This window comes from Eutrigla gurnardus (assembly GCF_963514095.1).
Source record: "Eutrigla gurnardus genome assembly, chromosome: 9".
Lineage (NCBI taxonomy): Eukaryota > Metazoa > Chordata > Actinopteri > Perciformes > Triglidae > Eutrigla > Eutrigla gurnardus.
Window position 1 is genome coordinate 10,173,386 of NC_139923.1, and position 14,412 is coordinate 10,187,797.

The 14,412-nt window shown below is 42.2% G+C and overlaps 2 protein-coding genes across 4 annotated transcripts; both read right to left on the reverse strand.

The window, feature by feature from the left end:
- Positions 1-2: 2 nt before the first annotated feature.
- Positions 3-5,154, reverse strand: lctlb (lactase-like b). Of its 3 annotated transcripts, none has more exons than XM_084016712.1 (15): positions 5,094-5,154; positions 4,023-4,209; positions 3,744-3,904; positions 3,561-3,648; positions 3,343-3,452; positions 3,128-3,256; positions 2,876-2,971; positions 2,729-2,783; positions 2,469-2,630; positions 2,110-2,387; positions 1,853-1,979; positions 1,532-1,731; positions 1,319-1,382; positions 446-490; positions 131-266 (listed from the first exon to the last, which is right to left on the reverse strand). In XM_084016712.1, the coding sequence occupies exons 2-15, from the start codon at positions 4,147-4,149 to the stop codon at positions 151-153; spliced, it is 1,758 nt and encodes a 585-aa protein (XP_083872838.1). In that variant the 5' UTR covers positions 4,150-4,209; positions 5,094-5,154; the 3' UTR covers positions 131-150. The 3 variants fall into 3 exon arrangements, with proteins under 3 accessions (XP_083872839.1, XP_083872838.1, XP_083872840.1); XM_084016714.1 differs by lacking the exon at positions 446-490 and adding an exon at positions 963-1,036 and having other exon boundaries at positions 143-266; XM_084016713.1 differs by lacking the exon at positions 446-490 and having other exon boundaries at positions 3-266; positions 5,094-5,153.
- A 406-nt stretch (positions 5,155-5,560) lies between these two features.
- snapc5 (small nuclear RNA activating complex, polypeptide 5) lies at positions 5,561-7,829 on the reverse strand. Its single transcript, XM_084016974.1, has 4 exons — positions 7,675-7,829; positions 7,005-7,132; positions 6,843-6,923; positions 5,561-6,129 (listed from the first exon to the last, which is right to left on the reverse strand). Exons 2-4 carry the CDS (start codon positions 7,092-7,094, stop codon positions 5,950-5,952), a joined length of 351 nt encoding a protein of 116 aa, XP_083873100.1. The 5' UTR covers positions 7,095-7,132; positions 7,675-7,829; the 3' UTR covers positions 5,561-5,949.
- Positions 7,830-14,412: the final 6,583 nt, after the last annotated feature.

Here is a 14,412-nt window from a genome sequence, read left to right on the forward strand (position 1 = left end):
TTTATGCACATCAAATTAATTTAGTCACTACTTCTCTTGAAATTCAGTTCAAATGATGTGTTCATGTTCACACAAGATCCATTAAAGAAATGATGCACTTACAATATGAGTGCGTATGAGTATTAATGTTTGTGATCGTAAACATGCGGTTTAGTTCCGCCTCCGCAGCAGGAACATGAGGAAGACGGCGCTGAGCAAAATAGAGAGTGTGCACACAGTGGGAACAACGATCTCAGTTACCATCTCCATGTGGCTGGTCAAAGGGTCTGCAAAGCACACACACACACACACACACATTAAAAATTCACCAGCATTGTAATGCAGTTTAGACATTGCGTGTGAAGCAAGTGACGATGCTCAAACACAGCACTCAAAGGGTTAATATTCTCCCCCTAAATCAAATCATCCTTTATCTGATTTTTAGTGAGCATGAGTGATTCCTTACCATGTATAAGTCTTAGAATATTGGCAGCAGTACTCCGCTGTTCCTCTAATAAAAGAAGAGAAAGTACTCAGGGTTGATTAACGACACTTTAACCCTTTGAGAGCTGCATGCAGCTACCGGGGAACGTTTCATAAAGCAGTATTTGAACTATTGCCAGATAACTTCAACTCTTTCATCTTGTGAAATTTAATTTCTTATTACCAGTCATAAAAAAAAAATCTAAATTTATTTCCATAAATCGTACAGTTTCATTGGTTATAATTCTGCTTTGTGAAATACCCCGTGGACACAAGTACAGATACGTTTTATGTTTACTGAATTTTTGTCCAAGCTGCTAAATTAGATTTCAGCAAACTAGTCAAATGTCTTGTTCCAACCCACACAAGGAGTACAAGCTTATTGTGGAGCCATGTCTTAGTGTTAATCCGCAGAGGCTTTATTCTGTTGGTTAGATTTAAAACAGCACAATCCCAAAGCAAAAACAAACAAAAAACTGACAATAATGGAAGACATATACCCTCAAGTTCTAAACTTCATCATGCACTGGCCAAACCTTTGGCATTTCTGCATGTTCCTTGGATTTTCTTCTAGCTGGAGGGGCAAACAAAAAAGATATCTTAGATATTCTGCCAGAGATTTTGTTATATTCTGTTTTACACTTCCACCATTCTTATTTAACTAATAATTCGTTTGTGCATTTTCTGAAGTGCAGCAACACATATGTCAAATTATAATTTGTGATCTTCTTTGCATTAAAAACTATTGGAAAGTTTTTTTTTTTTCATATTTCAGAATCTTTATTTGTTTACCCCAGCTAGTTGTCCACCTCTGATCATTGATAAACAAGGTCAGGGATGCTTTAGACGGACTGACCTGCAGCTAGGAGCTGGTTGCTAGAGGAACACGACTCCACAGCCTTCCTCCTCCAGTTCTCCACCTGTGGGGGGTTAACAATTCAATCGCTTATCATCACTGAAATTATGTTTGTGGCAAAATAGAGCGTTAACCAATTCATCTTAACCGTAATAGAATAACTAAGAAAGCTTGTCTGGCGGGACTTTGCAGTGACCACGTTGTGTCTCTTACCTCTCTCTGATTGGGGAATCCATTGGAGCTGATGATGCGTTTGTAAAACTGAACGGAAGCTTTGGGATAGCGGGGCTTGTTTTTGTTCCTGAAGTCCACATAGTACAAGCCGAACCTCTCGGAGAAGCCTTCATCCCACTCAAACTTGTCCAGCAGCGACCAGGCGGTGTAGCCCTTCACGTTGACTCCATCTTTGATAGCTGGGCGGCACCACAGAGAGCGAGTTGACCACAAGAATTAGATGGAACTTTGAATAAACGTGCTCCAAATTAGCACACAAATGAAATGCCCGGGTGCTTATACATGTATGAGCTCATTCACCTTTCAGCATCTCGTTGGTGTAGTCTTTATAATACTGTATCCTCCAGTCGTCACACAGCTCTGTGCATAACATCTTCTCAGAGACTCCGTTCTCGGTCACATAAATCACTGGGTTTCCATACTGGGACTAGATGGGGGACACATCGATATGCAATAAGTCTTCGCCTTCATGTTATTTAACTCGGCCTTCACCTTCAGTGGGCAAAGACTACTCAGCTTCTACACAAATGCATGATTCATTATACACCATAAGTGACCTTGACGAAATTGAGCAGACGCCTGAAACCCCAAGGCACGGAGTAGAGCCACTCAGACCCAGGGTCGGGCCACCGGGGGTCAACCAGCTCGGCCAGGTCACGGTCTGTGAAGTAGCTGCTGCTGCTACGACCCGACGGATGGTTCTTCTGGGTGATGTAGCGGGTGGTGAAATGGCCGATGCCCAGGAAGTCACAGGTCCCTTTGATGTAGCTCTTCTCTTGGGGGGAGAACGAGGGCAGGCGAGATGTCCCGAGCCCCTGTTGGACACTCTTCCTTCCTGCACACACACACGTATTCATTAGGTAATCCCCCAATGACCAATATTAGCTCAAGATGAATTGTTTACAATTAAAGTTACCAATGAAATCCTTCATCACTTGAGGGTAGTCTCCATGAAAAATGGGGGTGGCAAACCAGCCCAGGTAGAACTGGACATATCTCTCAGCTGCTTCAATGTCTTTCTGGCTGCTGATATCCACCGGCTCGCCCCAGTCTCCGGACAGAGAGATGCCAACCATACCTGCAGACGGGAACAGCAGCTCTCAACTCTCAGACAAACAGTACTGCTGAGGGGCAAATGTTGAATTACGTTACTTTCAGGAGTGTAGCCTTGTTTACCTTTTTGTTTCCCCCTCCACTGAGCATCATACGTGTGCCAAACTTTAGCATGTGCCTATGGAAAACATATGAATATGATTTACATTTCAGGTCAAAGTGGCACACACACACACACACACACACATATATATAAAAGCATTCTCCTACCTTGATTATGTGATGGGCAGCTTTGTAAGCCCCGGTTCCTCTCATCTTCAGCCCCGGAGCATGCTCACCGGTCTCATAGCCTTCAACTGCGACAGACTGAAATAGATTAGCAGATTATGGAATATTAATGTGACAATAGTACTTATAACATGTAGATTCATGTAGATTCAAGCTCCATGATAAAAACAAACAAACCAATGATGTGTTACAAAGCAGAATGTAAAGCCTGTAATTCCTTTATTTTGAACCTACCCATGGATTGTTGAAGGTCATCCAGTACTTGACTCGGTTGCCAAATCTTTCAAAGCACAGGTTAGCAAATTCATTGAAATGATTGACCATGCTTATATTCTGCCATCCACCATATTTTTCTTGTAGGACCTAAAAAAAAAATAAAGTAGATGAGAATAGTGCTACAATGTAAAAAAAGACTTAAATTGGGGATTATGAATGTTTTGTAAACCAACCTGTGGAAGATCCCAGTGATACAACGTAACAATGGGAGTGATCTTGCTCTCCAGCAGGTGGTCAATAAGGTCATCATAGTACTGTATTCCTTTTTCATTTACATGGTCTGCTGCAAATGGTATTAAGCGTAGATAATTCCTCAGTTTAAGCCCTTAACAAATGAAATCATACATGCCAGTTCAGCTCCCAAACAACCGAATTAACAGCAGTTACTCACACTTTATGCCCGTGGGGATGAGCCTCGGCCAGGATATGGAGAAGCGATAGTGGTTAAGCTTCAACTCCTTCATCAGAGAAACATCATCCTGTACAACACACGCAATGGAGTCAAATATTCAGATCCTCCAATCTCTCTGATCTCTCTGTGTCTCTCAAACACCACCACACCTGATCCCCCCACCTTGACTTTGTGGTAGCCTTCACAGGACGAGTCCCCGGTGTCATTTTGTAGGATTTTGCCTTTCTTATGACTGAACACGTCCCAGATGCTCAGTCCTTTTCCATCTTTGTCCCAGGCTCCTTCTGTTTGATAGGCTGAACTGCCGGCACCCCACGAAAATCCTAATAAAGACAAAATTGGCAAGATGAAAAGTTCTACGGAGGGAAAATATGACCACTTACTAAATCGTTCAAATGTGCTGCTTCGATCCCACTGAGGAAAAGAGCAAGTTGTGTTTACCAGCTGGAAAAGTGCCATAATAGAAGGAGCCGTGGTCGTTCTTTGTCCAGTCGAAGTCCTCAGCCGAAGACAGACACAGCACCAACACAAACACATGACACACACTGAATGCAAAGCGGGGCAGCATGGTCCTCCTGAGCCTGCAGCACAGTCACTGTCTGGTTCTGCTCCAGTCCCTCACTGATGTCTGCACAGAGGAGAACCATTCAGCATCACCTCTTAATCACAATAACAAGCCAGGTCCGGAGCAAACGTGTTTTTATATCCAACATGCACACCTCTTTTCTAGAAAAAACATTCTCAATTAGAAACAGAAAAAAACAATCTTAATTATAATTTATAATCACTATCAACACCAAACAGTCTGAAAGCCTCCAATATGATGGACCGTGGGGGGTCCCCGCATCCCTAATGCCAAATACCTCTTTTCAAACTCAATGGAGTGTGAGCTCATCTTGCTGAGGCAGACAGATCCCATACAAACTATGGTTTCACCTCTGTAAGCAAAGTTAATGTTAGAGAGCTTGATATATTTACCGTGCACAATCACATGACAGTGGATGAACCTTTCCACACTGGTGGACGACATCTGAATATGGGAACCGTCATAACCTCATCGTTTGACAATTGTAAGGAAATTAATGCTGTTTTACATGTTATATTTTACATCGGTGTGGTCGATCACATTTGAGTCCTCACACTCACTTTGTAAATAATTGCAATTCCAGTTGTTCATGAGCATTATATCAAATTCCACTTGTGTAGTCTAATCAACCTGTAATCAGTGTGATCCATACGTTTTATCATTTATCATACAAAAAGACATTGTACTATGATAACTTCAGAAATATGGGGAAAGCTTAGATATTTACTTAAAAACATCTAAAAAGCTTCTGAATACTAATTGTACACATATTTATGCCTGTTTTTTTTCCAGATATATAATTTCTCACATATGCATCTTGTTACAGTATTCCTACTGTAAATACTTGTTTAATCACTAGTGCAAAATCCCAAACCATCACTCCATAAAATGTGATTGACAATGTACTGAATAAGATATCCAATTACCTGTGTGTCTTATGAAGAATTCATTTGCAGCAGGTGTGTGTGTGCTGAGCTCAAGTCCCTGGGTGAATGGGAGCTCTCCTGGAACAGCAGACCATGTCAAAAGCTGTATATATCTATTGGTGCAATTTCTATTGTATGTTGCCTGCTGTAGCACCACCCTTCTCCAGAGCTGTCCCTGCTGTCAGTGTGAAAGCTGGCCTTATTGTGACGCTCCCTGTATTGTTTTAGCTGTTTAGAAAATGCTGAATGGTTTGCTACTGGAAAGTGTTTGCACTGCATTACCCATTGGGCCTGGGTCAGGTTAGGACAAATTTACATGAGTATAACCTACATGAATATAAGAGTTACCCTCTTATTGCCCATAAGCAAAAAATGAATGAGATATAAAAAACATGGAACATTTTGGAAAAGCATGTTGGCATAAAACTGGAAGTGCACACTGTAAAAAATGTCAGCTCAGTCAGGTGAACCCTATGCAAAACATTTTATTTTGTGCTTACAATGATCATCCCTTACATACACACTATCTTCTTATATGGCCCAGCCATACATTTTAATGCTAATCCTCAAAATGCAAAATATGTCTAGTAAACTATAAGCACCTAATAACACTGTCTTACAGCATTTCAGTGAGACATTTCTCACAAGATTTGACACATGAATTCTAACGTGGGTTGTTGAGGATGACGTGCCTCGAGGACGACAGGGCACTGTTAAACTGTAACTGCTACTTACTCCATCCAAATAAATTAAACTCCATAAGGGATAAACAGTTGAAGAAATAAACATTAGTATGTTTACATGTGGTTCTTCTTCAGTGGTGCAAATATCGAAGCCCCATGAAACACTGAGAATCTCAGTAATCCTCCTCCTCATCCTCCTCAGGCACAAACTCCAGCTCATTGTCATCTTCTTCATCATCCTCTTCACCTTCCTCCTCCTCGTCTTCCTCCTCCTCCATATCAAAATCAATAGCGGCATTCAGTAGCAGTTTGGTTTGATTGATCTCACTCTCATCATCAAGGTTAATATGAACCTGAAACAAAGAAAACAAATAATAAACATCAACCTGTTGAGCACTTTTAAATGAAATCTGAAGTGTGCGAGAACTCCGTTATGAGAACTTGTCAAATATTATCTTGCTGCTATTTTTTTTAGTTAGTTGAATTAAGTCTGGGCACTGTTATTTTAATGATATCGCCAACACAAGCAGAGATGTTTGAAATGCAGTTCAAGCATGGCTATGTCTCTTTGTTTATGTTTAATGAAATGCTAGTGTAAAGTGCATTAGAGGCAGAAGGGGGCGTATCAGTCATCTAGACAAATAGAATATACCCATTTTTAACATCATGTAATAAACAAAGTATAAATCCTATTTATGTAATCCAACATCTGTATGCCTCTACCATAAAAGTATGATTATTCCTCACAAGTTAAGGGATACAAAAACACACGCTGTGAAGTAAATGTATACCCGTGTCATACTGTATGTAAACTAAGGTGTTAAAGTAATCAGAATAGTGCACATGTTTACCAATTCTCTGTCTTAACGTTATTGATTTTGTGTGATGGAAACTGTAACACCACAGCAAGACAGTACAGTGGTGGAGCAGCAGAGAAAACATCTCACCTTCTATTTAAACAAGCCAACTTAAGTGTGAATTAATCAACAAACACAAGCAGGACTATGATCTTATGTGAGTGTGACCTCGGAGCATTCAGCAGGAGTTGTCTGGTACTGTGGTTTACCTCCGTTTCTGGGGAAGAGCGCTGAGAGGCTCCATCTTGTGTTTGAGCACTGATGATAGATTTCAAGGCGCCTTCTTCAAACTGAAACACAGAGTGAAAACATCACACATAATGCACAGGTAGCAGAAATCCCACACTCACCCCGTGAACCCTCTCACTCACCTTCAACCTGTTCAGCTGGTCTTGAAGCATGACTTTGATTTTGAGGAGAGTCTCCTCTTCCTTCTTCAACTCCTGCAGACGGCTGTGCATCTTGACTGATATTGCTGCAGTCAGACCATTCCTCAGCACTGGAAGGGAAGAGATGAGTCAGGGACACAGAGCCATGTCAGATCTAATGCTGATTTACAAACGGGCCGAGGGTCGACACACGTCTCAACCTGTCAACATGTCTCTATCTTATAAATGGTGTTGGACAGCAGGTCACAGCAACCTTCACCAAACTCGTTGGGGATTTCTTACAAGTATGCTAGTCCAAACTGTGTGGGAAAAGACGTGCAAACGTAGCTGCTTGCTGTTTCATCTTGTTGCTGCCTGACTTACTTGGATTTGATTCAACAGTATGACGATTCATCAACCCTGCTCATGTCACCATGTCTGCTAAAAATGAATTATTAATATAGTAGTACTGCTATCATATCTAGTTACAAACAGGTCGGCGTTTAATGTCCACAGCGGACTGTGCCACATTTTAAAAAGGCTATTATGTATTATTGTGACTGCTAGCTAACATGAAAAACAATTTGACTAAATAACGTTAGCGGTTACATTAGCGTTAACGTTACCCCAAGAAGCACTCATGAAAGGATAAAACTCAATTTGAGAGTATTACCTTTGTTTATAAAGTCTGCCTACAGCGTCATATTAACGTCGAAATCGGTGATAAACAAGATACTTGCTGTCGGTACTTCCGACAGCCTTTGTTTTGAATACCGACAGCGTAACTGTTATGCTACAGAAGCAGCTACTAGCTAAAGTTTGGTTCCTGTGTTCATGCGGTCATATCCGGACTTATTACTTGCTGCCTTCAGAACTATCGGATATATCAACGTTAGTGTCGGGGTCAACGATGTGTCAAAAAGGACAAGGGGAGGAGAGGTTTACTCAATTTTACTCACGTTTACGACAGCGACTCGCTTTAAACATGTGGGCCACAACAACTATCAATGGCAACTTTTGATAGTGCAATTAATTTGCTTACAGAAGCTCCGAATGTTTTTAGGAACCTGTTGTGAGAGAAGTTAGTCAAAGAGAATGGCTGAACACACCGTATGATAATAATAAAAAAAACACATGTCTCATTTTATTGTTCTGCTGTTCATTTTGTTAATTAATTGCGGTCGAAAAATAATCCAAAACTCACATGACTAAAATCCAAAAATACGACCTCAGGAGAAGCACGTGAAGGCAGCATTGATATTGGTGGAATGTTGATTCTGGCGACATCTTGTGGTCTCACAACGGTAATGGGTGATTTGCAGTTTTGACATTAGTGGTACTAGCTGAGGCTTCATGTCTAAGAGAGCACAGTTTTTTATTTAATAATTTTATATAAATGGCTAAAATTAAGTAGTATACCACAATGTAAATACAAATATCATGTCACAAGTAAAAGTCCTGCTTTGTAAATCTTACGGAAGTAAGAAATACAAAACTGCAAAAGCAAAAAGTACTTATCCTACTATGCAGAATGGCTCTTTTCTATGTCACATATCATATTTATTGTTAATCTCTGATACATCAAGGTATACACATCATTTTAATGTTGTAGTTAAGTTTCAAATGCACGGTCTTAACATGAAAAGTAACCAAAAGCTGTCAGATAAATGTAAATATGAGTAAAAATTACACTATTTCCCTATGAATTTCACTGGTCTGAATATGTATAGAGTTGACTGGGAGTATACACCCCATCAGTTGTATAGCAGTGATTAACATAGAGATGCATCCGTTCTTAATGCCAGAATAAACCAGTTAGGTTTAAAGCTGTTATAGTGTGATGAAAATGAAAAAAAAAACAAACAAAAAAGTATGGTCCAAAGTATGTTTGATTGGCTAGTAACTGTTCTTATTGGCCGCGCGGGGCTTACGTCACAGCGTGCCGCATTACCGAGAACGACTGTTTACGCAAATGTCTTTTAGAAAGGAAGAAGGCACGGCGATTTCGGGCTATTTTTGTTGCTTGTCGAATAGTTCATGGCGCACACAAGCCAACATGTTAGGCTAATGGTTCACCTTGGAAAGCTGTAAGTAACTTAACCCCCCGTAGACATGAACGTTAGTTAGCTAGCCGGGCTAATGAATGTGTACAACCCAGCTATTTCTCTCTCGCCGGTTATCAGCGGCCGTCCTCCTTCCCAAAGGAAGGTTTGATGTGGCAGGTGTCAACTTTACAGCACCAGGAAGCCTAATTTGTAACAAATGTAGTTCATGGTGTTAGTCTCCCTCATAAAACACAAGGGTCACACTATTGGAAGGCAAATACGTCGGGCCTTAAAAAGCCCAGCCCTGCTAGCAACTTCACCAGCCTGTATGCCGGCTGTAACCGAGCTCATGTGCAAGGTGTAAATGTCTGCCTTTCATGCTGGCGGGACGCCAAATAGTAGCTTAACTTTACGATTAGCAAGACCACAAGTGAGACACTAACACGGGAGTTTACAAACATGCTTTGAGAATACATACGGTGGATTATTTAAGCGTTTTCATGCATGTTCATGATTTCCATTCATGTTGGGCGTGACAGTGATGGAGCATCAAACCATGTTTATTCAAGTATCAGTTTGGTGTATTACCTCGAAAGCATGCAAGTCTCCCCTGAATCCCTAAACCCCCATTACGGTGAAAGGAAGCGAGTAGGCCTAACATAGATAAAGAATTCATTGAAAGCTTAAATAAAACACAGATGGAACTCATTGATGTGAACAAGATCCAAAACGGCTCTTAATCAGACTTCAAAAATGTTAGAAGAGCCCATTAGGTTCTTTATAGGATTCCTTGACTAAGTCCATCCAGATGTGTGCATTGATTATCACAGCAGGCAGGCTGGCAGGACTGGAGACCAACGATGGAGTCCAGCCAGAAGCAAAGACGTAACCTACCTTACTCTGTTTGCATTCACATGAAAACAGCACAATAATTTCAGCAACCAAGGTCACATGTGGTGAAATCATATGTGTCGTATGTATACTGTAGTCAAGTGCTCTCATCCTGGCACTTGTGTGAATGCTCATCCATAAACTGCACTGCTGTCTTTGATCTTTGCGCCTATAATGTCACTTCATAGAAGTACTGAATGTTGTCTGTGCTTCAGGTGAGAAGCAGCAGCTGTCCGAGTGCGATGCGGTGCCACCACAGAAGACCCAGCAGGATCCAGATCAAACACAGCAGGGCAGACTGTGGAAGCTGACAGGTTAGATCTCAAGTATGTCCCTCAATACGGCTATGAACTCTGCTTCTCAGGCGAATGCCAATTCATAGGTTTTATAGCACTCAGTAGCATAATTATCTTTGCCAAAATTCCCGCACTATGCTGCATCGTGTAAAATGTAATTAAACATCTGGTACATCGGTGATGTACAATGATATCATTAAGATGAATTTTGCATGTAAAATGAATCCGTTCTGGCTTGGTCTAATGGCTACTGGTAAAAAAAAAATGATATTCAGATGTGAACTGGAACATCTGAAACCTAGCAGTTTTTCCCAAAATACAATGCAGTACAATAAAATAAGTCATGCTGTAGACGGGAGATAGTCACGATTGGAATCCTTTGAATTTGTGTCGGTCACCTTGTGGACTAATTGACTGTTCATTACAGCGCTGTACATCTCCATGTTGTGGTATGTGACCATGTACAAGAACATTATTGTTTTGGGAGCCAAGCACATAGTGAGCCTTGGGAGGGTGAAACCGGAGCTGTGTGTCGGTGTACTAGAGACCTTAAGGATTTGGGGGTCAGACGAAAAGGTGCTCTGAGGCCTGCGCCCCACTATCACAGCTGCCACCCTCTCAGCGCAGACATGAGAGGCCCCCGCTCCGGCATGAGGGTTTTACTCGGTGCTGGTTTCGGCAGCTCGAAGGTGACTAATACTGTACAGTTATCACTCTGCTCCTTGAGAGCTGCAGTTGCCTTTTCCTTGTCATCACAGAGCCTCTGTTGCTGCTACATCGCAATTTCTCCCCCAATCAAAGCTCTTCCCTGGCAGGGCTCGAGCCTAGTGCTGAGGCCCGGTGGCAGCTGAGGCCGGGACTCAGTCGCCCTGCGTGCTGCGGCGAGTTGTGTATGTGCAGCATTTGAAGGTGCTCCCACTGTCTGTGGAATGCAGTGCATGTTGGATGAGGGGCCCCCCAAAAGCCAGAGGAGGAAAGGAGGCGGGGAACACAGTGAGAGAGAGAGAGAAGAAGGGGGCTGCCTTAGAACAGTGCCATCAGGAAGTTATGACTCAATTTTCAATCACGGCAGTAAAGCACGAAGCATGAACATTGAGATGAAAGATGGAGAAGGAGCAAGGGAGGCGAGATTATGATACAGATTGTAAGGTGAGGCCCAAAGAGATACGATTGTTAAGCATTTGTGAAGTCGATGGGGTCGGTGAATCACTGGGGAATCTCTTGCAATCACAGCGGAGGAAAACCAGATCATCACCGGCATTGCTCGTCATTTATCTGTGATGCAGGAACAAGGCGCCCGGTCTAACAGAGCTCTCCTCTGAGACGTGCTAACAAAGTTGAAGATCTTGGCTAATGTCTTACATGACTGTGATGCATTAAAGGTCAAGCCATCTATAGGAGGTGAAGGGGAAGGTGGGGGCGGCCGCTTCAGGATGTTCCCTCTTAAACGTTACAGTGATGTGGACGGGAGCCCCAGGCGCCTACAGTATGAAAGGAAAGAGCTTGTGAAGCTGTGGAGGAGCCTTTGTTTCCAAGGAACTAACTTCACCTCTACATTTCCTCTGCTCAGCTCCCACACACACACACACACACACACACACACACGTATTCATGCAAATTGGCACGCACACGCAGCAGGACAAATGTATTTCAGTGCATTCATTGTAATCAGCACAATCTCCTGCACGTACACAGAACCGGACAGATACGGATGCATACTTTGGTGGAGAATACATGTGCACAACTTAACGTTATGTGGTTAGAAACATGCACACAGACACGCACACACTGCCGTTGCACTACACAGTGCCGGAAGACGGAAACACATGTTCATATTTCATGTCATGTAATCAGTGTGGTGAGTAGAAATCCTCTCCATGTAAGTGGAAATGTAGAATAACGGTCCGGTTTACCTTTAGTGCTTTTCACATTGAAACGTTTCAAACTAAATCAGTCATCTGCTTGATCCCAGTGGGCACGCTGTCACTACATCACAGGAAATGATTGATAACAGTGTTAATCGCCAGATTAACCACAGCAGTGTGGTGTGATCCACACTGTGGTTTATGTCTATCAACACTTATATGAATGTACTGTATGTAAGTGTATAGCTAGCTGCCCACTGCAGCTAAGATGCCGTCCTCATTCGTCAAGCGAATTAGCGAAGGCGAAGCATTACTTCCCCGTCCAAGTGGAACACATTCATTGTTGCCCTCAGTATTTTATTATCTGAAGCACTTACGAACTGGGAGATACTCTTGGTTATTTGCCATAATAATGACAAGCTCAGGAAATCATATTTATCCCATGTTCAGATTGGATTTCACTCAGCTCATGTGTTTTTTTTTATTTGGCTTTTAAAGTTAAACTGATCCATCCACAGAGGTTTAAGTACATTCAGTCATGGGACAGGATGTGCAACATGTTGTGATCCCAGGGAAATGAAAAAGCAGGGACAGCAGTGGAGGTCTGGTCTGGTCGTCAGACGCACGTCGGATCGGATGCATGGAAAACTGAAAAGGGGCTAAAAGCTCTGGCAGATTCTGGTTGTAAGGAAATCCAATGTAACCACAGTAAAAGGCTGTAGATTTAGCTTGAGCTATATCGAGTGAGCTTCTTTATGTTGCAGCCTGGGGAATGCCTCAGATCACGGCATGAGGTTTGGGCCCTGATATGATGTGGTTTGGTCAGGGATAGCAGGAGGGATTTGGGGGCCGGGGCCGGGGCCGAGGAGAATGCTTCTGTCACAGCTGAAGTTTGTAAACTAGTTGACCACCCATACACAGACCGCTGGTCCACTGGCCTTTCTCTCAAGACTGACAAACAAACCCAGAACTCAAGTACACCTCCAACAGACCAGACCCACTGACTAGTGTGATTAATTACATCTCTCTCTCTCTCTCTCTCTCTCTCTCTCTCTCTCTCTCTCTCTCCTGATGTATTAGTCTGCCTAGTTCACGTCCCTTGGTGCCCTAAGTCAAACATCCTTGTAATGTCAGAGCAGCCAGAAGGAAATCCACTGTTTTCCCTTTCTGCTGTGTTTTTTTCCCCCCTTCCATAATGATTCATTATTATTAAATCTGCAGGCTCATTTTTCTCTTTTAGTGAGCCCTTTCAATCTCGAATATCCAACTGCCTGGCTACGAAATGTGGTGAAAATAAACATATCCTTTTGACACTATTGATGACAACCCACATAGTTGTGAAATAAGGCTCAGTGCAGCGCTGGGCAAAGGAAAGTGTGAGGTACTGGTGCCATGAAAAAGGACGAATGGCAATACGAGATCACATTACTCCCATAGGATTGATCATGGGTAATAGAGAGTAAGCACTGTTTGTCTGTGTGTCATGTTCTAAAGGTAATGCAAGGCATATGTTTTGGCTGGCATCCCAGTTGTAGTTGGTGAGAGACTGAGCTGCTCTTATCATTTCATCTAAAGCAAATATTGACTACAGAGGTTTGGGCATTCCTCACATTCCTCATTGGAAAACCATAGCACAGATACCACACTGCTGCCTTTCCTCCTGATTTCCTCACTCTCATTAACCGAGATCTCTGCTCCCACTTTACCACCTCAGCCAAAGGCACACAATGGTATATCAAATTCCCCATGGCCATAATGATGTTGGAAATGCTTGTCCTATTACTTTCCAAAAGTTACATGAGTATTTATGTAACTCTGAGTTTTAGATAAATATGAAGCTACAGCCATAGGACAGTTGGAAATGATCGGTAACGGCTTGACTTGACTCCTTAGCATATTGTATCTTGTTTATTTAGTCAGTACAAAAGCTTATGTGTAAAAACCATGGCTGATTTGGACGGTAGCAATAACATCATAGTACATTTAACAGGCAGACAAGAGAAAACGTTATCGATCTTCTCATCTAACTCAGGATACAAAAGAAAACAAGCACATTTCCCAGCTGTCAAATTGTTTCTTTTAAAAAGGACTTCAAAGAGAGCGAAATTTGCAATGTTTGCCATCATTATGATTGTATATTATATTATAATAATCCATTTGTATTGCTTTATTCCCTCTGTGAAGTCCATGTGTATGTAATGAGGTGATCAGCTAGCTGTGAGGATGCCAGCCTATGTTAATAGGGCGGAGCAAGCCCATTGGTTGGAGGAATGTGTGAACACAGTGACAAAACCATTTATTTACAGACACTTCC

Coding starts and splice junctions, on each gene's coding strand:
- lctlb (XM_084016712.1), bottom strand. CDS start 4,149: ATGCTGCCCCGCTTTGCATTCAGTGTGTGTCATGTGTTTGTGTTGGTG. Junction 1,732..1,852: donor CACCAACGAGATGCTGAAAG/GTGAATGAGCTC, acceptor GGTGCCGCCCAG/CTATCAAAGATGGAGTCAAC. Junction 267..445: donor TATTCTAAGACTTATACATG/GTAAGGAATCAC, acceptor TGTGCTTTGCAG/ACCCTTTGACCAGCCACATG.
- snapc5 (XM_084016974.1), bottom strand. CDS start 7,094: ATGCACAGCCGTCTGCAGGAGTTGAAGAAGGAAGAGGAGACTCTCCTC. Junction 6,924..7,004: donor ACCAGCTGAACAGGTTGAAG/GTGAGTGAGAGG, acceptor TCTGTGTTTCAG/TTTGAAGAAGGCGCCTTGAA. Junction 6,130..6,842: donor GCTCTTCCCCAGAAACGGAG/GTAAACCACAGT, acceptor TCTTTGTTTCAG/GTTCATATTAACCTTGATGA.